The sequence below is a fragment of the Coregonus clupeaformis genome, chromosome 14 (assembly GCF_020615455.1).
Source record: "Coregonus clupeaformis isolate EN_2021a chromosome 14, ASM2061545v1, whole genome shotgun sequence".
Classification (NCBI taxonomy): domain Eukaryota; kingdom Metazoa; phylum Chordata; class Actinopteri; order Salmoniformes; family Salmonidae; genus Coregonus; species Coregonus clupeaformis.
Genome location: NC_059205.1, coordinates 14,149,535 through 14,173,839, shown reverse-complemented (window position 1 = coordinate 14,173,839; position 24,305 = coordinate 14,149,535). Strand labels below are relative to the sequence as shown.

Genomic DNA, 24,305 nt, shown 5'->3' with positions numbered 1-24,305 from the left:
TAACACCCCCCAAAAAACAGAATGAGAACACATTGCATTTTTAAATTACATAACTGCTCCTAACACACACAAACTTACTTGATCTTTGCCTTGCTTTTGCTGCCGCTGGTTCCAGACGCCCCTACAGGTGTCCCTACAGCAGCTCCACCTGCTGCCTTGGCCTTGCCTTTCTTCTCAGCACAAGCCATGCCCTTCCCCCCTGGTGGGCTTTTCTTCTTACTCCCACCTCCTCCCCCCTTCTTCTTGGCTCCAGGTGTGCCAGTGGTCGTTGCAGCGGCCCCTTGGTCAGCGGCCTTCTGTCCAGCAGGCAGTTCATCCTGGTTGAGGACTCGTGGAATGTTCCTCTCTCCTCTGGCCTTTGCTCTGGCGATGGCCTCGGCCACGATGCGGTTGGCCTTCTCCTGCTTGCCAAGGATCTCCACGCGCCGTACAGGCTCCTGGGCCTTGGCCAGCCGTATCCCTGTCGATGCCATAGTGGTGGTGGTGGAAGGGGCAGAGCCGGCAGCTGAAGTGTTGATGACCTTCACTATGGAGACGCCACCACCTGCTGTGGAGGTGGAGCTCATCTGGGGAAAGAGATGGAAGAGTTCAGAGTAAGGAAAAAAAAAAACACTGATTAGTGAGATGTGCAGTTCATATATTGAGAAATGAGGCATGTGTGTGTGTATACCTGTGGTTGCAGCAGCAGTTTGAGGGGCATGGCCAGTCTCTGTCCACCTTGCCCCTGGGAGATCTGAACCACCTGTGGGCTGCTACCTTGCCCTCCAGACACCAGCTGAAACTGCAGGACAGAGACAGTTCAAGTTACAGATCAAAGTCTTCATAGAACAGGTCAGTATTTCTGATTAGTTAAATGAGAGGGGATAATTGTATAATTACTAATTCAGGCCACTCCTCCTTACCTTGGGTCCCCCCTGTTGGTTGGGTTGCTGCTGCACCTGCAGCTGGATGGTAAGCACTTTAGGCTGAGCCCCCGTCTGCCCTGCCCTGGCCTGGGTGAGCGCAGCCAGCTGACCCCCCTGGAGGACCAGCTTCCCTGGGAGGTTACCCAACACCAGCCTCTGCTGCTGGCCCTGCTGCAGTTGACCCGACCCACCCACTGTCACAGTACCCCCCTGGGCCGTGCCACCATGGGGCTGCTGCAGCACCAGGGTGATCCTCTTAGCTTCACCCTGAGAGGAGAAAGAGCAATTATCAGTTAGAAATGAGAAGATGTTGATTAAATTACAAATGTACAATCTTGAGACCTGAGGTGAAGAGACCAGGTCACTGTATTCCTGACTACTCAAAACATAGCATGACAATTCTGATGGTAAGGTCAAACTGAGTTCAGAGGTCAGTCATACCTGCTGTGGTACTGTAGTGAGGGTGACCCCTTGTGGTCGGACTGAAGTGGTGCCTGTAGCAGTGGCGGTAACCTGTGTTTGCATGGCAGACTGCAGCTGCACCTGTGTCTGGGGCTGTAGCTGGATTTGCTTCATCTGCATCGCCTGTCCTTGGGTTTGGAGCTGCACTTGAGCCTGCGCTTGGGCAAGCTGGGCCTGCGGTATTTGCATCTGGACAGTCTGCGTCTGGCCCTGGGACTGGCCCTGGGGCATGGAGATCAGCTGCACCTGCTTTAGGGGTCCGTTGGGCGACTGAACTAGCCTCTGTATCCCGGTCCCCACCTTCACCTGTCCCTGCCCAGGAGATGCTTGGTTCAGGACCGTTCCTCCAGACAGTATCTGCATGCCAGGCCTAAGTTGGGTTCCAGACAGTACCCTGGCAAAGGTGACCTTTCCCCCTTGGGAGCCTGTCCCAGCAACAGTCTGCAGCACCTGTGCATGCCCCCCAGGTCCTTTCAGGATGACGATCTTGGAGCCTCCCTGCCCTCCGGCCTGCTGGGTGATGGCAGCTAGCTGCTGAGGAGTAAGCTGCTGTGCGATCTGTGTGAGCTGCTGTGTGGTGAATTGTTGCGTGGTGATCTGTTGTGTGGTGCCAGCAGAGCTATTGACAGTCAGAGGTGAGCCCAGCAGGATTGTGGCAGCCCGACTAGTGTTACTGGCTACAGAGAGTGTTGTCTGAGGTACTGTTGAAGCTATTGAAACAGTCTGAGGGAGGGCGACTGGGACTGGGACCTGCTGCTGCACAGGGACTGGGTCTGGGATGGTTGGAGCTGCCACTGGTATGCTGAGAGCTGGGGTGGGTTCGGAGGGGGGTTCAACCTGCCCCAGAGCCAGCTTCAGAGCCTCCTCCACAGGGTCTGAGGAGCCCTGGGTGAAGGCATCGCCTGGCAGGGCATCCAGGTTGAACAGCGGTGTGTCATCAAAGAGGTCCATGATGGGGTCTGCCATGTTGCCCAGTCCACAGAAGTTATAGAGAACAAAACAGCTTTGCTCTCAGTCAGAAAGACAGGGAATCCGTAAACCTGCCCAGGTTGTGCACTTTTAAAAAACGATTGGAAAAACAACATTATTTTTAATTAATCAAAGATCATAAATATTATTCCATGAACACATATCAATCAACATAATTCACTTACTAAAATTGACTAATTCTGCGGTTTTAGTCCAGTGCAGAGAATTGACTTGGCCTTCGTCTGTGTATCCTCCAATGACAAATATTGGAGTGGTGGTGTAGGTGGTGGGGAAAAATGAGCTAGATACCAGAGAAAGAGGCTCAGGGAAGAAGAGAGTCCCCCTGTTTCTCCACTTCTTCCTCACCCCTTTCCTCTTCCTTGTTTTCAGTGCTTATTTCTCTCCTCTGCTCTGTGCGTAATGATGGGATGGATGCCCATCTGTGAGATCATTCGCTGATGTCTCTTTCCTAAAGCAGAAAAGTAGAAGATAAGGGTTTAGCTTAACCAGGAAAAAGCACTATTCCAATAGACTTCCTGAAACTATCACACAAAGTGTGCCATGACACTGCTCTCTTGGTGGGGTGAAATGGTCTGATTTGTCATGAGGTAACTAGCTAGTAACGTTAGCTAGCTAGTTGGTGAACTAGTTAGCCATCTAGCTACCTATAACAACAAACACTAGTGGTTTCAATTTTTTCTTGAATCAAACATGCCTTTATTATGATCATATATTATTTTACAAGCAGTATTTGTATGGAAATTAATAGTTTAAATGGCAAGTGGGAGAAAACCATCTGTCTACACATAGTCAGACGTTTCTTTCTGACTGTGTTGTTCTCGGCAAACCCGCTACCGAGATAACGTTAGCATTGAATGGCTATTGCCATTGCATATCCCACATAAGGCTGTTTCGGGATTAAAATCTATTTCAAAAGGTATATAAATAACTACTGCAATATACATAAATCAATAGCTAACATCTTCATAATTTACTGCATACCATCCACTCTTTCAATCTCATCAACAAACCGGACCAAACCAAAGCAACGTGCCACAATAACCACACTAGCCTCTCTACGATCAGACACCGGTAAGGCCGCAATGGCATTTGGGTTGGACTACGTCTGTTATTCATCAAAAAATACCGCCAAATAACCATCCACTGCCTCGACTCTCTCAGTTATAATTTCGGGGTGCTAAATTTACCTTTGCATCGACACACATGGCTTTCTCCGTCTCACAACACTGTACGATTACAGGAAACGGCCAGGAACGAGCAGGAACTAACGTTCTTGCCAGAGTAAACGTTGAAAGTGTACCCCTCAATACCATCCGCTTGACTATCATTGGTCTGAATGTACACTAGCCGGCAGCATTCGTACACGCCATTGGCTAAAAGGGATTGTCCATCATCCAAATAATGGCACACTGGGCGGAAGACAATAATGGACATAGTTAGGTTGAGAAAACAATAAATGCGGCCTTGTTGGGACAATTTGGCTCAGAGGTCCTACACGTTGGATTTAGCTGTCAAACATAAGCACCAGCTGAGTTTACCGCATGTTAAACTTCAATACGATTTGAAGATATGTCGTATATTCCATACAAAATGTCTCTGGCGATTGTTTTTGCAAACCATCTAACAATGTGACCTCAGTCTTACACACGCTACAAAAAGGAGAACATGTTTTCTCTCACACACACATAGTTTAACCCTGCTTTAAAATTGTAGCTATACCCAGACCAGAGATGCTATACTCATTTTAAAATACGTTACATTTTTATTTATTTTCATATGGATTTCTACAGGCTAAATCAAAACTGAAATGCACCATGATCGAGGCTTATGTTTATCATGGATACAGTGTGTTTTAATAACATTGTATCCTCTTCATCTCTATAAGGTGCCTCCATCATATCATATCTTTGATTAGCACTGGATTCACACACAAAAATCACTGGCAGCATAGGAGTAAATGACACTTCACAATTACCTTTAAAATGCCAAGTTGTCCAGTAACTGCCTCCTGAGGAGATGATGTCCATACCAGAAAGACTGGCAGGCCTTCTAGATGATTTTGTGTACGGTGGCTCACTTTTTAACTTTCCACTGGGTATTGTCTTGTGTGTTTCTTTTTTGGGTACACACAAACGGAACTGGCACACTACCTACTAACAGAGGCCTCCTACTTTAAAGATAGGTGGACAACATAGTAAATATAATCACACACACAGACACACACACATACTAGATTTAACAACTCAACATTGCCGCCTAGAGGTGATCGTGTGGGTGAACTGTGAGTGTGAACCTGTTCCTCTGTTTTGGAGGTCTCCAAAGTAATGTACTGTACAGTAGGAACACAGAAAATCCATTACTGGATACAAATTACATGACATCTTTTAAAATAAAACTTGAACATGTTTAATAAAAGCACAAAGAAACATATTTAGAATAATTTTAACCTGTTCCATTTTATTTATGTTAGACTCATTTTCAATATAATCATGTGTAAAAAGTAGGCTAGTAGCCTAGTGTAAAAAAAAGAAGTAGGTAAAGTAGTAAAGAAAAGTAGAAGTTTGCATTACCTCAATATTCTGAATACTGATTACCAACGTAATTAGAAGAGTAAAAAGTAATGTTTTGTCATACCCGTGGTATACGGTCTGATATACCACGGCTTTCAGCATTTAGGGCTCGAACCACCCAGTTTATAAATTAATTATAAACTGGGTGATTCGAGCCCTGAATGCTGAAAGCTGTGGTATATGTGCAGGCTGTTCCAAGCAATAAGGCACCTCGAGGGTTTGTGGTGTACGGACAATATTCCACGGCTAAGGGTTGTATCCAGGCACTCTGTGTTGCATCGTCCATAAGAACAGCCCTTAGCCGTGGTATATTGGCCATATACCACACCCCCCGGGCCTTATTGCTTAAATATACTGCAAGTCACACCGACTAAAACATATATCCCTGTTTTAACCTCTGTACACACAGCCTTTGATGACTTTTAAACAACATGTTCAATGTGAGCTTAACAAACACAACAAAGAATACACCCCTGATACCAGTGGAGGCTGGTGGGAGGAGCTATAGGAGGACAGGTTCATTGTAATGGCTGGAATGAAATTAATGGAACGGAGTCAAACGTGTGGTTTACATATGTTTGATGTGTTTTATACAGTTCCATTAAATCCATTCAAGCCATTACAATGAGCCTGTCCTCCTATAGCTCCTCCTACCAGCCTCCTTTGCCTGATACATGATCTGTGAAAAAATTCCCTTTCTATTTTTACTCAGGGAATATTTTGTCCAGAGTGCATATTTTGCTGTTGTAACGCAAAAGGAGAACTTGCTCAAACTGATCATCAGTCAGACCATTCCTTTTAGGGGTGAGAATGTTCCCGTTATGACTGAAGAGCCGCTCCACAGGAGCACTTGAGGGTAGGATGGCGTTGAATTTGAGGAACAGCTTCCTCACTCTCTGGAAGTATTTCAGGCAGCTGAGATTTTTGCTGGTTCCCTCGAGGTACCTCCGGACTTCCTCTTCTGTGTCACTATTGCCAGTCCCAGGTCCGAAACTAAAGAATTCGTCTTCTGACTGCACGTTGTCGCTGCCGATTGGCTCACCATCAGTCGGCTCCAATCGGGTTGCCTCAGCCACCAGCATCAAATGCATGTCTTCTCTCTCAGCTTCTGGTAGCCACCACAAACGAAATTGTGGAGTAGTTGCTGTCGCCATTTTTGCATCCAGACTGGCAAAGAGCTGTTTGAAACGGGAATCTATTGCTTCTAGAACAGGGTTGATGACGTCGAAGAGATAGAGTGCAAGAGTTTTCTTCTCACATAGCTTTTTCTTCAATGTGAGTACCGTAGGTATGACCAGTCCAAGAAAACATTTTTGCTCTCCTTGGAAGAGTTCCAGTGCAAAAGCAAGTGGCTTGAAGACATTTATGTATTCTTTTAAAAATGCTATCTCGTAAGATAGCAGTCTCGGGACCCCCAGGCTGTCACAAACATCCATTAGTTTTGTTTCAGGGAGAGAGACCATCTTTTCCACTGCACAGTATTCAGAATTCCAGCGACTCACACAAGGAGCAGTCAATTTCATTTTCTCTATGTCCTCCACTGCTGCTATAGCCAATGGGGATTGGTGGACGCTGTTCCATATGGCAAAACACTTGGCCATTGCGCTGCAGTACACTTGGCCAGTTTCTCCCTGTGATAGAACTTGTGCTAGATCGTGGGAGGCAATCAGATTCAATGCGTGCGATGCACATCTCTGGTGCGGCAGCAGAAAGAGGTGCATGGCCTCATCTGCTCCGTCAAGTATGGTGCCCACGTCCTGAAATTCAACAATGTCATCTTCATAGTTTTCATTGTCCCCCTTCGAAAACTCTTTGAAGACTTTGACGAAGTTGCTGCCATTATCAGTGACTGTAGCCTGAAGTTTGTTTTCAATATTGTAGGCCAAATGAATCTCGTGTATCTTGGCTGCAATTGTATCAAATGTGTGCGCGCCCCGTATTCTGGCACAGGCAAGCGCAGCAGACTTCCTCTCTAGCTCATTCTTCTCAATCCAATGACAGGTCATCCCAATGTAGCTTCTGTTGTGAGCTGACCAGATATCAGCTGTAGTGCACACAGATTGTACCCTGTCCAGCTTTTCCTTTAGTTCCTCCTTCATTTTGGAGTATGCCATCATAATTCTATTGATAAAAGTATTTCGGGTCATGGACATCTTCCCTCCACTTAAGCCCTCAATCAGCTTCCTGAAAGCAGGCTGCTCCAAGACAGAGAGCGACTGGACATTTTCCACCATGAAGTTGAAGACCAAGGTGTTCACTTTTGGCTGTGACGTCATTTGATGGACAAGGTTTTCCAGCTTGGATTTCTTGTAGCGTGGCTCCTTAGGAGACTCTGTGGTTGATCCATTGGGTCCATCCATCTCACCTTTAGGGGACTTCAGATACATGGTTGCATGCTTTCTCTGAAATACAATCAAAAAGAAAATGTATTAATACACCTTCATATACAGTATATCAGAACATCCCTGTTGTATTTTTAACAGACAGGTAAATCCCCAAAGCATTTACCCAACCTATTTATTGCCATATGTAGCAGAGCCAGATACTGTCCCATAATCTTTTGAATGTGCTTCAAGATTATATAATCAAATTTAAAGCGGCAATCAGCAGTTGAAACTATAACAAAGTGAAGTCCCCGCCCCTGTTTCGGTAAAAAGCTGAGAGACAGGGCTGGAGAAATGTAACCACTCTCAAATTCATAGACAGAGCTATGGATGCAAGGACTGACCATCAATTGTAGTTTTAACCATGTTTTGAGGCTATATAGTGTTTGTTTACATTTACTTTTATTACAAACATTGGAATAAAACAAGCTTATATTTTGGGTTCTGATGGGGTACAACAGTTGAACTAAACTCATGAGGTATTTACAAGTTATATTCTTAAAGAATCAAATGGGTACATATCATTCATTTAAAAATCCAAAAATGGATGTGGCAACTGCAGATTGCCCATTTAAGATATATTTGTGTTTGTGGATGAATTTATGGCAATTATTTTTATGAAGAACATTTTCGTAATTTGTTTGCGCTTGAAGCCCATTCAAAAAACTACAAGGCTGAGAGGGCAGTTACACTGACCACCAGTAGTAGTACCCCATATGTCCATGATATACATTTCAATAAGGGTGCATCTCAATACGTTGCTTCCTCCGCCTCGTCTCCATCTCCTTCATCTTTACTAATAGGAAACAACAGGCCAGGTAAAACTTGGTTGATCCCTTTACTTTCACATTTTTCTAGTCACAAAATACAGGGGTGTAATCATTTCACCAAACAGTTGCAAAACGGAACTTGAGTTTCTATTGGACAAATTCAGGTAGGTCCCTCCCAATTTTGCAACATAATTGGCGTGATGAATACATGCCTCTGTATTGAGAAACTGCACCCCCCTCCCCAAAATGTATTTCTGTTGGTGTTTTTGTGTTTTTTGTTGTTGCAGTTTTCGAGTAGGTAAAAATGATGATGCATTGCAATGTTTGAATGTAATTTATATTAAATGTTAGAATTCCATTTCCAAGTGACTTTTTTTTGCCTGATTGGTCCATGCTATACTGAATCCTTGGGACGTCCCTACTCCATTGCCGTTGAACTGTAAAATGGTTAGGGTAAGGTTTATTAGGTTAGATTAGGGTAGGGACGTCCCAAGGATCACAGATAGCCCTAATCTTGTGTGATTGCATGAGGGGGAAAAGAATATGGCGACGCCAATGAAATGTCAGTCTACACTCGATGAGATGTACCGCCACCCAATCAAAACACAGTAAAGCCGTCATTATTTTATTGTGAAAGAACGTTAGTAGTTAGGCCAAAGGTGGTTTATAAAGTTGGTACGGGCTTTGGCCACATGTTTTACAAACGACCTGCATTTTTAACCCCCCATATAACATGTTCATTGAAAACATTCAACTCACCTCTAAATGTTTCTTCAGATTTGATGTCGAGTTCTTGGAGGTAGACAGCATGCGGATTTTGGGTTTGCATAGAACACACTCTACGGTCATATTTTTGTCTCTTAACTCCTTGAAAATGAAATGATGTCTATATTGCCAGACATGGAAAGATGTGGCAAGAGCACCGGCATCCATTTTAAAGAAATTATCCGTACAATGTGTCGTATTTAGTGCGAGACTGCAAGCGTTTAAACAGGGGTGTAGTCATTACGCCGATTCTGTTGCAAAACGTTTCGTCTGTTGCAACAGAAACCGTTAACTTCAAACTGAAAACGTTTTTTAACGAAAACGAGACTTTCTATTGGAGAAATTCAGGTAGGTCCCTCCCGTTTCGTTCCGTTTGCCGCTGTTTGGTTCTTTTAAACGGTAAACGGTTTCCGTTGCAAGACGTAATGAATACACCCCAGACAAAGCGCACTGCGATGGTCTGATTACGTAACGACCTAATCTGGATTACTTGTAATGCGTTACTACAATTGGTTGCTTTCTAACCAAGTAAATGCTTACTTATGAGCCCTTAACCAACAACTGAGTTTAAAAAATGTAAGTATGAAAAATTTGCTAAATCAACTAATATGTGAAGAGTGTGAAGGAATGTATTCAGACCACTTCCCTTTTTCCACATTTTGTTATGTTACAGCCTTATTCTAAAATGCATTAAATAAATACAAATCCTCATCAATCTACACACAATACCCCATAATAACAAAGCAAAAACAGGTTTTTAGACATTTTTGCAAATGTATTAAAAATGAAAAATACATTATTTATTAAGTATTCAGACCCTTTGCTATGAGACTCGAAATTGAGCTCAGGTGCATCCTGTTTCCATTGATTATCCTTGACATGTTTCTACAACTTGATTGGAGTCCACCTGTGGTAAATTCAATTGATTGGACATGATTTGGAAAGGAACACACCTGTCTATATAAGGTCCCACAGTTGACAGCGCATGTCAGAGCAAAAACCAAGCCATGAGGTCAAAGGAATTGTCTGTAGAGCTCCGAGACAGGATTGTGTCGAGGCACAGATCTGGGGAACGGTACCAAACATTTTCTGCAGAATTTTGAAGGTCTCTAAGAACACAGTGGCCTCAATCATTCTTAAATGGAAGAAGTTTTGGTTCCAAATGCACTGTGTGTGTTGTCAATATGCATGTGTGTCCGTCTGTGTGTTTGGAGTGTCAGTGTAGTATGTGTGAGTGTGTGTGGTTAGAGTCCAGTAAGTGTACATCGAGTCAGTGCAAAATAAACTGTTCAGCAGTCTTATGGCTTGGGGGCAGAAGCTGTTAAGAAGCCTTTTGATCCCGGACTTGGTGCTCCGGTATCACTTACCGTGCGGTAGTAGAGAGAACCGTCTATGACTTCGTTGGTTGGAGTCTTTAACAATTTTTAGGGCCTTCCTCTGATACCGCCTGGTATAGTCGGGAGTGGCAGAGCACAAAATGTAATGCAAATGGTTGCTACCTATAGAGGAGGTGATAGGCCTACATAGCAAGACTTTTCCTCATTGTCTTGAAAAAGGTCAGTCCCACCCAGTTGACTTTATATGCACACTAATCAGTCTTTTTTTTAAAAGCGCACCCTCTATCTTTTCTAACTCCGTGTCTTACTGTCTATCATGAATTAAGGAAGCGTGACTGACTAGTTGTGACAGCACACCACACTTGAGCCACAGGAGTCCGGCGAAGACGTGCTCGTGTGCTCTCCAAAGCCTCCATCTGTTTGTGCGCGACTGGTAGCCCTATGAGGAGTGTCCGTTATTCACTATGCTTATGCTCTCCCCCCTTGCCAATGCCCTGCCACCATGCCAACTCTGGTGGTGAGAGCTATATTTACAACAGTTGTCATGATACTGGTTCAAAGAAAAGCAGGAGTAAAAGAGTGAATATTGATACCTTGTAGCCTAATGTAATTGTCAAAATATGCAAACTACCAACAATGAAAAAACAAATCTGATTCACATTGTACCACTATAGACTTAACAAATACTCACCAAAAAGAGACAAAAGGCTAATGTATATATTCATTTTAATATGACCTGTTTATATATATCTTCCTAAGAGGTGTGCACACTGCAGAATACATACTGGTAAATAGGGAATATAATTAGTCACAGGACAAACAGGTTAAACAAAGCAGTAAGCCAGGGGGGCTAGCCAGAATGGCAGGCAAAAATGCCAGAGATTCAAAAGTTAATGAAATGTTGTATTCAGGTCTTGCCATATTTTAAGGGGCTACAGGATTTATGTTTAAAAGTGAAAATGAAAAAGATACTACAAATTGATTGCATATTTCTATTTTTGTGCCATAGTGCGCATCAACTCTGGTGTCTGAACAAAAATAGTATCTCGATCCTCCACCCTAAAGGACAATTTACACACAAACTGGACACATGAGACAATTCACATATCTACCATGCAAATTCTGTCTTTGTGTTTCCCTCCACCCCTCATCTTTTATTGTCTCTCTCAGACATTAAATTATATATATTTTTCAGTCTCACCCTTTTCCCTCCCCATTCCTCTTTCTCTCCGTTTTTCCCTCTGTCCTCCTCTCTCCCTCCTGCAGGCTGTCTCCCTATAGGGGGAAAACCAAGAAGCCGGAGAAGGTGGAATACTTCCAGCCACCCATCAGGTTTCCCCTCTCTAGTTTGAGGTAGGCCTTGTCTCCCCTCTCCATGATCACTAGGCCTGCGTTGGTGGCTGCCTCCCGCGTCACATCCATGTCCCCAGCGAAGGCTGAGATCGTTGGCCACCCATTCAACATCAGACTAACCTGGAAACAACCACAGGGTTTGTCTCAATGTCAAACAACTAACCATGTGTGGGACATGCATGGATGCTATGCTACATGCTCTATGTTTACGGCATTTACAGTATGTCTCTCTCACCTGGATAGTTTGTCTATTGTAGGCCTTCACTACATGGAAGTTGAAGCTGTAGACTCCCCTCCTGGGGGCTAGGAAGACACTGCTCTCCTGGTCAAAGTGATTGCCCACATTCACCAGGATCTGCGGTATGAAGAGAAAGTGAGAGAATGAACACAGGAGGATAAGAGAGATAGGGAGTGATGTATAGAAATCATTCATCAATGATCAATCAAAGATAAACAAATCAGTCAAAGAGAAATCAATCAACCATCAATCAAATATAATTAATTAATCAGAAAACATTGGTCAACTTCACCTGTTGATGTACTACTTTATATGGTCAACGTTTCTTTGCATTTGCTCACCTGGTCGAAATAGATGATCATGGTACGGTTGCTCATGTCTGTGGGCTCGTGGTTGGTCTGGCGGGTGGCAGAGAAGGCCACCCGGCCAGTGCCTGAGCGTACTGACATGCCCAGGGCATTTCCCGCTGGCTCAGAGTTGGGAGTGGAGTCACAGATCACCAAACACTTCCCTTCCAAGACGATAGGCTCTGTGTCATTCTGGGCCTGGGCCCTTAGAGGCCCCCATAGGAGCAGCAGCCCCAGCAACACTATGGGCTCTAAAGTGGATGGACAAACCACCCTGGGATACATGCTTTTAAGTGGCTTTGTTTTGATCGTATATCTGTTATTCATTCTAGTATGGAGGAGAGTCACTTTGAAAGATTACAGACATAGATAAACATGCCCAGGAAAAATAGGTGTCAGACTTTTAAAAAGCTAGATATTCTCTCTGCTCACTCAGGTCCTAAATGTCTCACAATTTATGTTGTAACTGATATTTAGCAGGATCATTAGGGTCCTCAATTGGTTGAACTTGGTCCACCACCCTGTTCTATGACAGCAGTCTCCTATCCCACCTCCTAGTGTAGATGCGATGTAGGAAGTCTCCCAGTAATAAATATAGAGGCATGTCAACAGGTAGGACTCACAGACTGACAACCAGGAGCGTTTGGAGTTATCCGTGTTCAGCAGAAGGAGACAAAGTCAGAACATAGTCGCTCCCCCTATCTCCCCCAACACTATCTGTCTGTCCTTCCCTCTCTCCCTCACTCTGTTCCCATGGATGTCTCTCCTGTGATTCTGTGCTGGTTTGCAACAGTGGCAGTAGGGCAGGATAGCATGGACAAATAGACGTTTGAGTGTGTTCCAATCTACTGCATCATCATACAGGACCTGAGAGAGGGAAGGAGAAAGAGAGGGAGGGAGGGATAGATGAAGAAAGGTAGAGTACTTGTGAGGAATCTCGGCTACCATAGAAGCTGATGAAGAGGATTATGAAGATGAGGATATTGTTAGGGGGAGGAAGAGGGAATGAGGTAACGTTCTGGACCAGTGTCAGGGGAGGATGTAGAATCCAGGAGGGAGTGAGAAAGAAAGAGGGAGTGGGGGAACAACTCCACTGAGAGACCATCTGTCTTTCACACGCGCTCTGTACCTCCTGACGTTCCACAACATGCCCCCCCCTTCCTCACACCCACCATGTTCGCACTTAGTTTCTCCATCCTCCTCTTGTATTTTCTTACAAATTCCTTAGGTGTTTATCTTTTCACAACTACATAAATGGTTACTGTATATAACACAGAGAAGAAAGCACTTCATCCTCTATTGATATTATAGACAGAACAACATTTTAGACTGTACCCTCTCTTCATAATGTGATTTTCTCTTTCCTTCTAAAATAATCTCTACATGTCGTCAATTCAAGTGCAAAAAGACACTCTGACACATCTCTGATGATCACACTCTCTATGACATTTAGTGATTAACGCTGTTATAAACAACCTTATAAAACCACCACACACTCTTTCTTCAAACACACATTGACGCACTCTCTCACACCAACCTGACATGGTTTGTTTTAGAGAGTTGGTCCCCAATATTCAATAAACAGTCAGAAGATTAACAGTTTTCCTGAACAATCCAAGATGTTAACACAAGCAAATTGCAGGACTTGTCATGCAATCCTGTAGTCTAGCTTTAAGTTCATAGAGAAATAGTTGAGAGTATCACCTGTTTCAGTTTGAAAGGTGTCCTCCTTATTTTTCATATCAAGTGAAGTAAATTGTTGTTCCTTGGAGATGGAGTGATAGTCACAAATTCCTCATAACCTCTTCTCTGTTCTTTCACATTCTACAGTATCACAGAGACCTCCCTTTGAAACAGGGATCTAAATGGCCATGCCAGAGGACCCACTGCGTTATAATCTCTCTCTCTCTCTCTCTCTCTCTCTCTCTCTCTCTCTCTCTCTCTCTCTCTCTCTCTCTCTCTCTCTCTCTCTCTCTCTCTCTCTCTCTCTCTCTCTCTCTCTCTCTCTCTCTCTCTCTCTCTCTCTCTCTCTCTAATTCTCTGTCACTTACCCACCTACTAATTGTCTCTCTAACAATGAAAAGTGGCAGGGAAAGTATTGCATCTGAGATGTCATTTTGGTCATTTTGTGACATTGTTCAGTCTGACACGATCTTTGACATTGATTTATAGCCTATGAATCTACCTTGAGCATCTTCAAGTGAATCCTTTTCAATATAATGGCCTACATAATTTCACTTTTGTGAAAGATTCTAATGCCTGATGATTTTGTCATCTATACTACAATATGGTTCAGTCCACACACCTTCCATCTCTTTTTTCTCAACATTATTTGGGGTATTTAGCTTGGTACATGAGTGCCCCATAGAACCCATGTTGATTATGATATGCATACAAAATAGTCTATACAAACTCAGAAAAGGGAATGGGACCCCATGGCTATGTTACATCATAAGAATCTAGAACTATCCACTGAATGTTTAATTTTCTAACTCTTTTAGAATATTGTCCTGTAGTTTGGTTGTATTTGATTTTAAAAAGCTCTCCCTTGGGTCCAAGTTGCTTGGGTCCAAGTTGCTTGGGTGCCCAAAAACTGTGACAAAAGTAGGACATACACATCCATTCCTTACTGATTCAAAGTCATAGTTCATAGTACTTCGAGTCCTGAACTCTGTAAGAATGTAGTCTTACCATTCGCCATGCTCACACAAGCTCTACTGTTCATAGTCCAATCCCTCATGAGGTCCTGGGAGATGTTCCAGAAGGAAACCTCCCACAAAGTCTCCATCCTTGAGCTCCCACCCCATTCTAATTATCTGGTCCCTGATGATCTCTCACACCGTCACTATGAAGATTCTGCTCTGAAGCTCAGCTTTGTAGAGGCCAAAGCCCAGGCACACGGGCTGGCTGAAGGAGGTGGTGAAGTTGTGCAGGTGGGTCAGGGTGTTGGATGGCCCCACCTCGGAGAAGGTGATGGTGCCTGCACCATAGTCCAAGGCCACGCCAACACGGTTGCCCGACATTCGGCTGGAGATGCGTGTCTTCCTGCAGTTGTGCCAGGCAGCCAGCTTTCTGTCATGCTGCTGTGTCAAGCTCCAAGACATCTGCAAGTCAAAACATCATCCATCATCTAGCAGTCAATATAGAAAACCAACCATTACATTTTTTATCACACATTTTTTCTCGTGATAAAAGTTACATTCAAAGAGACCAATTAAAGTAATTAACCACGTTTCTATCCACAGTTTTTATGCGACTAAAGCAGTGGCGTAGCCAGAACTTCGTTGGTGGGTGGGCCTGCAGAAATGTGGGTGCATTTCTTTGCCATGGGGCAAGGAGAAAATGTTGCCGTTTTATAGCTAATCTCATGCTATTCTACACATTTTGCCATGAGGCTGAGAGAAAAGTTAGCATTTTTAAAGCTAATTAAAGCTAAAATATAGGTATGATGACTGTGATGAAGGCACTGGATGATGAGCTGTCTTGTTTGCTAAATGAACAAATGAAATAGGCAATGGCATGGTGCATATAGCCATAGAAGCACAGTGACATATGCCTCAATGCAGTCATTCTTTGTAAGTTATTGGGGGGTGTGGCTTTCAGTTTGTTATTTTTGGCAACCCATCCCGTGAGAGTGAATGTCATTCCAGGTCATCTGTTCTGTTATATTTCATCAAATTTGACTAACCCAGTGCACTGCTTGCTATGAATTCTATCTGACGGTGTTTCAGGAAAAAACTTCCGAGTGGCGCAGCGGTCTAAGGCGCTGCATCTCAGTGCTAGAGGCGTCACTACAGACCCTGGTTCGATTCCAGGCTATATTACAATCCGGCTGTGATTGGGAGTCCCATATCGCGGCGCACAATTGGCCCAGCATCGTCCGGGTTTGGCCAGGGTAGGCCGTCATTGTAAATAATAATTTGTTAGCTGACTTGCCTTGTTAAATAAAGGTTAAATAAAAAAAGAAAAAGAATGTCCCATTTGGAACACTGACAAGTAAAGAGCATAAAAAATAATAAAAATATCTATATATAATTTTTTTTGCTCAATCTGAGTGGGTGGGCCTGGCTCCCCAGTGGGTGCCTACACCCCTGGAGTAAAGTCATACCATATAAAAAAAATGCATAACAGTTGTGATGGAAACAGTACGTTTCGGTACAGTTTTATAAATGCCGACAGATAATTTGATTGTTTGAAATAGTGGGATCTTTTTGTGTCAGTCAAATTAATTATGCGAGAAATGATTGTGCAAATATTGATATAATATGGGAGAGCCGGTACGAAAGTAACACTGGGGCAAAAATAACACGTCCATCTTCTCAGATAAGACAGAAGCTAGAATGCCGGAGTGAATTCAGCACATTCCTAATGCGGAGGACAACCTCCCTGCAAAAAAAGCAGCCCAGTCTGACCATGTTTCCACGAGTTATCAACAAAAAGTGGTTTTGAGCGATGTAAGTACAAAAAAACTGACCTGGAAGTGTTTTTTGGCTGTAGAGATGTGTTTAGTTGTTTAAGGTTCCAAGGAAATGTCATTTTCTAAACCCACCCAAAAATATTCTCGCTCTTATGCATAATAATCTCATCATGTAGACTAGCCTACCCACACAGTCTACCCTGCTGTAGGCTATCTGCGAGCTGTTGGCTAGAGCGCACGTGCCAGAGTAGGCACATTTGCTATTTAAAGCAACAGTTTTTGTGACAAGTGCGATGGACTTTAGAGTTTTATTCTGTACATGAAACCTTAAGCGAAAAAGTAAAATGTTTTGTGCACTACATCATCACGCACTGATTTGACTGGTGGGAAAATGTGCATATTTTCTTTATGCATATTTTTTTATATTTGCATGGAAATCTGTCGCCAATTGGATGGAAACCTAGCTAATGATCAGCTTCCAGACCTATCAGTTTACAGAGATGACAACTAACATGTCATGTTAGTCTTATTACCACAGTTCTTACTATTATTAAAGACTACATGTAGAAGAACAGTGATAATAATGTACCTTGTTATTTCCAAAGGCATTGCCCACCTTCCCCTTCCGCCCGATGCTCCGGTAGGACACCGCAATGTCCCAGAAGCCCTCTGCCTCCAGCTCCCAGTAATGGGTTCCTGAGGAGAATGTCTGGACGGTCAGGACTTGAGCCCAGTGATCGAAGCGGTCAGGGTGAGTGGCACATGGAAGGCGGTGTTTGACCCGCATGGCTGACCGCAGGCCATCAGAAATGCTCAGGAGAGGATGGGCAGAGTTAGTGTCCAGAGTCAACGGACTTGTCACTATGGAAAATGAGAAAGAGACATAGAAAGCACAGACTGAGACATGACGCACAGAGAGAAAGTAAATATGAATGAATAAACCTGAATTCATTGCATCTCAGATATAAGGGTTGAAGGTTCAGCCTGTGCACTCACAGAGCTCTCTCTTGAGTTTGGTGAGACAGTGCAGCGTCTCGGTGACGAACTGTCTGTGCTTGCTCTCAATGTCCTCCACAATGTACTTCCTGTCCAGGCTGAGAGGGTCAGGGGTGAACAGGGGGCAGTTCAGGTCCGCAAGCAGCCTGTTACAGAGCACAGCAGGTTGCAGGTTAGACACAAATCATATTATACTCAAACATACGCACATACACAAGCGCGCGCGCGCGCACACACACACACACACACACACACACACACACACACACACACACACACACACACACACACACACACACTCACACAAACAGACACACACAATATCATACTAATGAATACCTATTTCTTATTTACCTTGAGTCATCAGATTGAAATGCCTGTGGACAGAACAATGAAAAGAAGCCAAGGACTGTTATAAGACTGTGATAATACTTATACAGTGCATTTCGGAAAGTATTCAGACCCCTTGACATTTTCCACATTTTGTTACATTACAGCCTTATTCTAAAATTGATCAAATATATATTTTTCTAATCAATCTACACACAATACCACATAATGACAAAGCAAAAACAGGTTGTTAGAATTTTTTGCCAATTTATAAAAAATAAAAAACAAAAATACCTTATTTACATAAGTACTCAGACCGTTTGCTATGAGACTAGAAATTGAGCCCAGGTACAACTTAATTGGAGTCCACCTGTGGTAAATTCAATTGATTGGACATGATTTGGAAAGACACACACTTGTCTATATAAAGTCCCACAGTTGACAGTGCATGTCAGAGCAAAAACCAAGCCATGAGGTCGAAGGAATTGTCCGTAGAGCTCCGAGACAGGATTGTGTCGAGGCACAGATCTGGGGAAGGGTACCAAAAAAATTCAGCAGCATTGAAGGTCCTCAAGAACACAGTGGCCTCCATAATTCTTAAATGGAAGAAGTTTGGAACCACCAAGACTCTTCCTAGAGCTGGTCACATGGCCAAACTGAGCAATCGGGGGAGAAGGGCCTTGGTCAGGGAGGTGACCAAGAACCCGATGGTCACTCTGACAGAGCTCCAGAGATCCTCTCTGGATATGGGAGAACCTTCCAAAAGGACAACCATCTCTGCAGCACACCACCAATCAGGCCTTTATGGTAGAGTGGCCAGACGGAAGCCACTCCTCAGTAAAAGGCACATGACAGCCCGCTTGGAATTTGTCAAAAGGCACCTAAAGGACTCTCAGAACATGAGAAACAAGATACTCTGGTCTGATGAAACCAAGATTGAACTCGTCACGTCTGGAGGAAACCTGACACAATCTCTATGGTGAAGCATGGTGGTGTCAGCATCATGCTGTGGGGATGTTTTTCAGCGGCAGGGACTGGGAGACTAGTCAGGATCGAGGGAAAGATGAACGGAGCAAAGTACAGAGAGATCCTTGATGGTAACCTGCTCCAGAGTGCTCAGGACCTCAGACCGGGGTGAAGATTCACCTTCCAACAGGACAACGACCATAAGCACACAGCCAAGACAACACAGGAGTGGCTTCGGGACAAGTCTCTGAATGTCCTTGAGTGGGCCAGCCAGAGCTCGGACTTGAACCCGATCTAACATCTCTGGAGAGACCTGAAAATATCTGTGCAGCGACACTCCCCATCCAACCTGACAGAGCCTGAGGTGCTTCAACAAAGTACTGAGGAAACAGTCTGAATACTTATGTAAATGTCATATTTCCGTTTTTTTTTTTTTATATACATTTGCAAACAATTCTAAAAACCTGTTTTTGCTTTGTCATTATGGGGTATTGTGTGTAAATTGATGAGGGGAAACAACTATTTAATCCATTTTAGAATAAGGCTGTAACGTAACAAAATGTGGAATTCACTGTCATTCACGGTTATAAGACAATAACACAAAACTGTTAATAAAGTTAATCAAATGTACTATCTCAAGAAAAGAGACATTCATTGACGGCTAATCAATAAAAGCACAAAGCCTTTAATGCCATAGTACAAATCCTGCATGAATGGCACTGTGAATTACCCCCAGATGGACAGGGAGGTAAACAGATTAGTTGAAATCCTCTGTTATGCAGTGTACAACATATGCTGTCTTGTAAATAAATAGGTGGTTAAAACATTGCATTACAGTACAGAAGTGAATGTTCAGATTCAGAATTACCAGAATAGTGACCTATGCCATCCAATGATTTGAGAGGATGGCTTTGATCAATTTGGTTTGTTTGAAGATACTCAAAGGTTGTGTCTAATGCACAGAGATTAACTGCCTGAAATGGTTACTGTGAAGTTGGTTATGTATTGCTTTATTGCAAAACTGAGGTCCTAACTCTTGCGTGGTCACTAATGACCCCATGGCACTTGTCCCAAAAGTAGGGTGTTAACTCCACTACCCTGGCGGAATATCCAACCTGTCTGCTCTTACTACCATGGTATCCAAATCATCCCCAGATTCCAATTGGCTCCTTCAAACCCTCTCCGCTCTCTAGTCATCTTGGTATCTGGTAAAAGGGTTAATAATAAACATCTCACCCAGATGAGCAGGAAGGGGTCTGTCTCCTCCAGCAAGGATCCCAGGTAGTGGTGGATATCCTGGGTCTGACTCAGGTCCTCCCTCACCCTGCTGCAGTCGTTCTGCAGGCGCTCCATGGCCTTCTGCCTCTCCCTCCAGGTGCTCTCCCTCAGGGCCAGCACTAGCCTCTCCACCTGCAGCCGCAGGTCTATACCCATACGTTCCACCTGGGAGTCATCTGCCACAGACAAGTCCTGCAGGGGGACAACAACCATTATTCAGACTCTATGGTCATAACAGGACTCAGCGTTAAGGCAGAATAGAACCTCGGATAGACTAATATAAGCATGACCAGTAAATTGATGGACTGCTATAAGCATGTGTGTGTGGTTACTCACTGTCATAGTGAGGTCAGTGTTCTGGTGCTCTTGGAGGATCCGTTCACCTTCATTCAGCTTTTCATCTGCTTTCTGGAGAAGGCTTTTGAGGATGACCTGTGGAAACACACATATTTAGAACTGTTATAGCCACACTATAACACCAGCTGTAGGGAACTACAGGTTGTTTTCTGACCTTGAGGTCATCCTCCATCATCCTAAGTCCTTTAATGCGGTGCTGTGCATGGCCACCTTCCAATAGGCACTCTGAACACACGTACACCCGTTCGTCAGCACAGTAGTAGAGGAACATCTCCTTGTGGGCGGGACACCTGCGGTGAGACAGATCTCCCAGGGGTTCCACCAGCAGGTGTGTCTTGAAGGTGGGCCGCTCCAGGTGGGGCTGCAGGTGCTCTGCACACAGAGACACCTCACAGCGCAGGCAGGTCTTCACTGCCATGGTGGTCTCCGCCTGGTCCTCGTCCCCCACAGGTGGGCAGCAGTCACACGCCACCACCCCTTGTTCCTCCTGGCACTGTGCGCAGGTGAAGCGACCCCTGACCCAAGCCTCCCCGTGCCCCCAGGCGTCCCGCACGCAGGCCGGGCAGAAGCTGTGGCCACACAGCAGGGGCTGGGCCTGGCTGAAGACATCGCGGCACAACGAACAGGTCAAGTCCTCCTCCAGGGACGCCATGGCAAATCTAATTTGTCACCAGGGAACACAAAATGGGAAAAGGCACCTTTGCACACAAAAATATATAAATAATGTCAAAATCATTGTCAAGTTGTCAAAATATTGAGCAGTTGAAATCATCTTAATTCCCAGTCTTAATGGCCAACGTCTTATTTTCAAGCCACTTCATGATCGCTATAAGCTGTGAGTCCTGGGGTCAGGTTTACAGTACAGTGGTCAGTGAGTTAGTGACAGTGTTGGGGAAGCTACTCTGAAAATATAGTCTACCAAGCAACCAATTACTTCACACTGGAAGAAGTTAAGCTAAACTAAAGCTACCCTTTATAAAAAAATATACTTTACTTAACTAAAGTTAACTTTGAAAAAGTAGTTCACTACATCCAAACTACTTCGTTAAAAATCTGAAATGTCGTAGACGACAAATTGCAAGAACAGATTACTTTGGGGTCATATTTTAACACAATGTGTAATTATTGCCTAGTTTCACCATCATTTATTTTATTTTTGACAACATAGTGTTCCATACTTCCAGTAGTTAGCTACACCACTACCGCAAACACTCCCTACATTTGAATTTAGTTAAACTACCACCAAGCTACTGCAAAATGTAGTTAAATTACTAGTTGAACTACATGTAGTTCACTACTCCCCAACACTGGTTAGTAAAACTGTTTACTCATAGTTCACGCCAAAGTCACTTTTGTAAAAATGAATACTAGGAATTAGGTATTAGGAACAGGGCTTGGTCAGTCCACTTCACCGGCTCCAACTCCTCTATTTATCTACCTACTTATCAACCATTAAGCCTGTTTATAAGATCTTCCAATTGTCTTAAGTGTCAGACATGACTACTTCTTCTCTAGTTAACTGGTATAACCCGCATCACTGAGTTTATTCTCGTGCTATGGAGGAGTTGTTACACTGCTTGACCTGCACCTTGTGCCTATAGCCTGTTGCTATGGAGGGATCAAAACATCATCCTCCCTGCCCACCTGCCTGTCTCATGTGCTCTTCCTATCTTGTTTACAACTGTCCTATACACATTCTGATACGTCTTTCTTGTGTCTTTTTTCAGATTGTTCAAAGGTCCACAATAAAGTATAGATTCCCCTTACCTGTTTGTGTCCCAGGTCTGTCAGAGTGTGGCCATCGTTGGTTGTAGTGCTGTTAGTGTGTGTAGAAACCGGCTAATCCCATAAAAATGTCTGCTTTAAACAGAGGGACTGACCTCGGATAGCACATAGTCATGTGACCTACAGAGAGCGAGGGTGCATCTCAAGACTCTGAGGAGGCTTCCTCTCCTCATCTCCTTTCCTTAATCTGCACTGCTATGAAGGAAGTGTAGGAGTGTAAGCAACTCTCCAGTAGGCAACCACGATATTGCTTACCTATCTTGGGTTTTCGGATGAGAGCTGAAAAACACTTTAGCCTGTTGAGATGGACCCAGCGAGAGAGAGAGAGAGAGAGAGAGAGAGAGAGAGAGAGAGAGAGAGAGAGAGAGAGAGAGAGAGAGAGAGAGAGAGAGAGAGAGAGAGAGAGTGTGTGCGTGACGGCTGCCCTAAGTCACCACATTTGTGGCACTTTACAACTACAGCCTGAGACTCCCTGCTGTTTTTCAAAGCTCACCATTCAGCTTTGAGATGTGCCTTGTGGCCATGGTGTGAGATATTTAACAGTAGGGATGAGCATTTGGTCATTATATAGGCTTTGTTTGTTTATGCATTTCCATATGCTCATCATCTGTTTTATGGCACCTGCTTTATGGCATCATTATACACGTTATCATTTTGTTAGGCTGACCAGAATGAATTGGTGTCAATGTTTTACAGTACTCACAAATTGAATATGAAACAATTAATCTAACCTGATAGGCTGAGAGAGATGAATAGGAAGGAAGTGCAGCAGACAGAGTGATGTTAGCCCCCATGACATGCACTACGTGACCAAAGGTATGTGGACACCTGCTCGTCGAACATCTCATTCCAAAATCATGGGCAGTAATATGGAGTTGGTCCCCCCTTTGCTGCTATAACAGTCTCTACTCTTCTGGGAAGGCTTTCCACTAGATGTTGGAACATTGCTGTGGGGACCTGCTTCCATTCAGCCACAAGAGCATTAGTGAGGTCGGGCACTGATGTTGGGCGATTAGGCCTGGCTCGCAGTCGGCGTTCCAATTTATCCCAAAGGTGTTCGATGGGGTTGAGGTCAGGGCTCTGTGCAGGCCAGTCAAGTTCTTCCACACCGATCTCGACAAACCATTTCTGTATGGACCTCGCTTTGTGCACGGGGGCATTGTCATGCTGAAACAGGAAAGGGCCTTCCCCAAACTGTTGCCACAAAGTTGGAAGCACAGAATAGTCTAGAATGTAATTGTATGCTGTAGCGTTAAGATTTCCCTTCACTGGAGCTAAGGGGCCTAGCTCAAACCATGAAAAACAGCCCCAGACCATTATTCCTCCTCCACCAAACTTTACAGTTGGCACTATGCATTCGGGCAGGTAGCGTTCTCCTGGCATCCGCCAAATCCAGATTAGTCCATCGGACTGCCAGATGGTGAAGCGTGATTCATCACTCCAGAGAACACGTTTCCACTGCTCCAGAGTCCAATGGCGGTAAGCTTTACACCACTCCAGCCGACACTTGGCATTGCGAATGGTGATCTTAGGCTTGTGTGAGGCTGTTTGGCCATGGAAACCCATTTCATTAAGCTATTGTGCTGACATTGCTTCCAGAGGCAGTTTGGAACTCGGTAGTGAGTGTTCCAACCGAGGACAGACGATTTTTACATGCTACGTGCTTCAGCACTCAGTGGTCCCATTCTGTGAGCTTGTGTGGCCTACCACTTCGCGACTGAGCTCAAGGCATATTCTACTTAACGGTGATCAGATGGCTGCCATTAACAACACCAGTGCCTTTCCATGTGGTCTGGATCCTACTACACACACATGATAGGTATCGTGGAGGACTAAGTCATATTCTTCATAGGACTTCCTGACGTTTGCCTGGCAAGTTATGCTCTGTTCAGTCTGGTCCCATCTACCTGATCAACCTGCTTATCTCAGACCTTTTCCAGATTGCCATCACGTTGGTCTTCATTCTCAATAGGTTCTTTGTCACCATGTCTGCCCTTCATGAAGGCCCACTGCCTCTCCAGGTTCTTTGTCTGCCTGGGCCTCTGCACCAGCCTT

The 24,305-nt window shown here is 44.2% G+C and overlaps 4 protein-coding genes across 9 annotated transcripts in view; all 4 read right to left on the bottom strand.

The window, feature by feature from the left end:
* The window catches only part of chd8 (chromodomain helicase DNA binding protein 8), a 35,763-nt gene extending 30,743 nt beyond the window's left edge, over nucleotides 1–5,020 (bottom strand). Inside the window, exons 1-6 of one of the 5 annotated variants that reach the window (XM_045224696.1) lie at nucleotides 4,333–5,020; nucleotides 2,522–2,805; nucleotides 1,347–2,423; nucleotides 903–1,172; nucleotides 671–781; nucleotides 79–566 (exon numbers count right to left, since the gene is read on the bottom strand). In XM_045224696.1, the coding sequence (XP_045080631.1) occupies nucleotides 79–566; nucleotides 671–781; nucleotides 903–1,172; nucleotides 1,347–2,333 (1,856 nt within the window). In that variant the 5' untranslated portion in view covers nucleotides 2,334–2,423; nucleotides 2,522–2,805; nucleotides 4,333–5,020. Of the gene's footprint in view, nucleotides 1–78; nucleotides 567–670; nucleotides 782–902; nucleotides 1,173–1,346; nucleotides 2,424–2,521; nucleotides 2,806–3,338; nucleotides 3,489–3,544; nucleotides 3,667–4,332 lie in introns of those variants that run through there. The other 4 variants (XM_045224698.1, XM_045224694.1, XM_045224697.1 and 1 more) reach the window with 4 other exon arrangements.
* Nucleotides 5,021–5,074: 54 nt separating this feature from the next.
* LOC121581557 (zinc finger BED domain-containing protein 4-like) lies at nucleotides 5,075–9,258 on the bottom strand. Its single transcript, XM_041897055.2, has 2 exons — nucleotides 8,841–9,258; nucleotides 5,075–7,329 (listed from the first exon to the last, which is right to left on the bottom strand). Exons 1-2 carry the CDS (start codon nucleotides 9,012–9,014, stop codon nucleotides 5,632–5,634), a joined length of 1,872 nt encoding a protein of 623 aa, XP_041752989.2. The 5' UTR covers nucleotides 9,015–9,258; the 3' UTR covers nucleotides 5,075–5,631.
* Nucleotides 9,259–10,892: 1,634 nt separating this feature from the next.
* On the bottom strand, nucleotides 10,893–14,024 carry LOC123480968 (cerebellin-1-like). Its single transcript, XM_041896531.2, has 4 exons — nucleotides 13,826–14,024; nucleotides 12,116–12,988; nucleotides 11,772–11,891; nucleotides 10,893–11,656 (listed from the first exon to the last, which is right to left on the bottom strand). The coding sequence occupies exons 2-4, from the start codon at nucleotides 12,446–12,448 to the stop codon at nucleotides 11,459–11,461; spliced, it is 651 nt and encodes a 216-aa protein (XP_041752465.1). The 5' UTR covers nucleotides 12,449–12,988; nucleotides 13,826–14,024; the 3' UTR covers nucleotides 10,893–11,458.
* Nucleotides 14,025–14,121: 97 nt separating this feature from the next.
* On the bottom strand, nucleotides 14,122–22,310 carry LOC121581132 (E3 ubiquitin-protein ligase TRIM11). Of its 2 annotated transcripts, none has more exons than XM_041896529.2 (8): nucleotides 22,233–22,310; nucleotides 20,620–21,124; nucleotides 20,445–20,540; nucleotides 20,067–20,300; nucleotides 17,889–17,911; nucleotides 17,535–17,680; nucleotides 17,128–17,399; nucleotides 14,122–15,225 (listed from the first exon to the last, which is right to left on the bottom strand). In XM_041896529.2, exons 2-8 carry the CDS (start codon nucleotides 21,115–21,117, stop codon nucleotides 14,956–14,958), a joined length of 1,539 nt encoding a protein of 512 aa, XP_041752463.2. In that variant the 5' UTR covers nucleotides 21,118–21,124; nucleotides 22,233–22,310; the 3' UTR covers nucleotides 14,122–14,955. The 2 variants fall into 2 exon arrangements, with proteins under 2 accessions (XP_041752463.2, XP_041752464.2); XM_041896530.2 differs by having other exon boundaries at nucleotides 17,155–17,399.
* Between the last annotated feature and the right edge of the window lie 1,995 nt (nucleotides 22,311–24,305).

What these genes read in the sequence shown, in the direction of transcription:
- LOC121581557 (XM_041897055.2), bottom strand. Translation starts at nt 9,014, where the DNA reads ATGGATGCCGGTGCTCTTGCCACATCTTTCCATGTCTGGCAATATAGA. An exon ending in ATCTGAAGAAACATTTAGAG is followed by an intron (nt 7,330 to 8,840) that starts GTGAGTTGAATG and finishes ATTGTATTTCAG; the next exon opens with AGAAAGCATGCAACCATGTA.
- LOC123480968 (XM_041896531.2), bottom strand. Translation starts at nt 12,448, where the DNA reads ATGAATAACAGATATACGATCAAAACAAAGCCACTTAAAAGCATGTAT. An exon ending in TGATCATCTATTTCGACCAG is followed by an intron (nt 11,892 to 12,115) that starts GTGAGCAAATGC and finishes TTCATACCGCAG; the next exon opens with ATCCTGGTGAATGTGGGCAA. An exon ending in ACAATAGACAAACTATCCAG is followed by an intron (nt 11,657 to 11,771) that starts GTGAGAGAGACA and finishes GGTTGTTTCCAG; the next exon opens with GTTAGTCTGATGTTGAATGG.
- LOC121581132 (XM_041896529.2), bottom strand. Translation starts at nt 21,117, where the DNA reads ATGGCGTCCCTGGAGGAGGACTTGACCTGTTCGTTGTGCCGCGATGTC. An exon ending in ACACTGACCTCACTATGACA is followed by an intron (nt 20,301 to 20,444) that starts GTGAGTAACCAC and finishes GTCCCCCTGCAG; the next exon opens with GACTTGTCTGTGGCAGATGA. An exon ending in ATGCCTTTGGAAATAACAAG is followed by an intron (nt 15,226 to 17,127) that starts GTACATTATTAT and finishes TTTGACTTGCAG; the next exon opens with ATGTCTTGGAGCTTGACACA.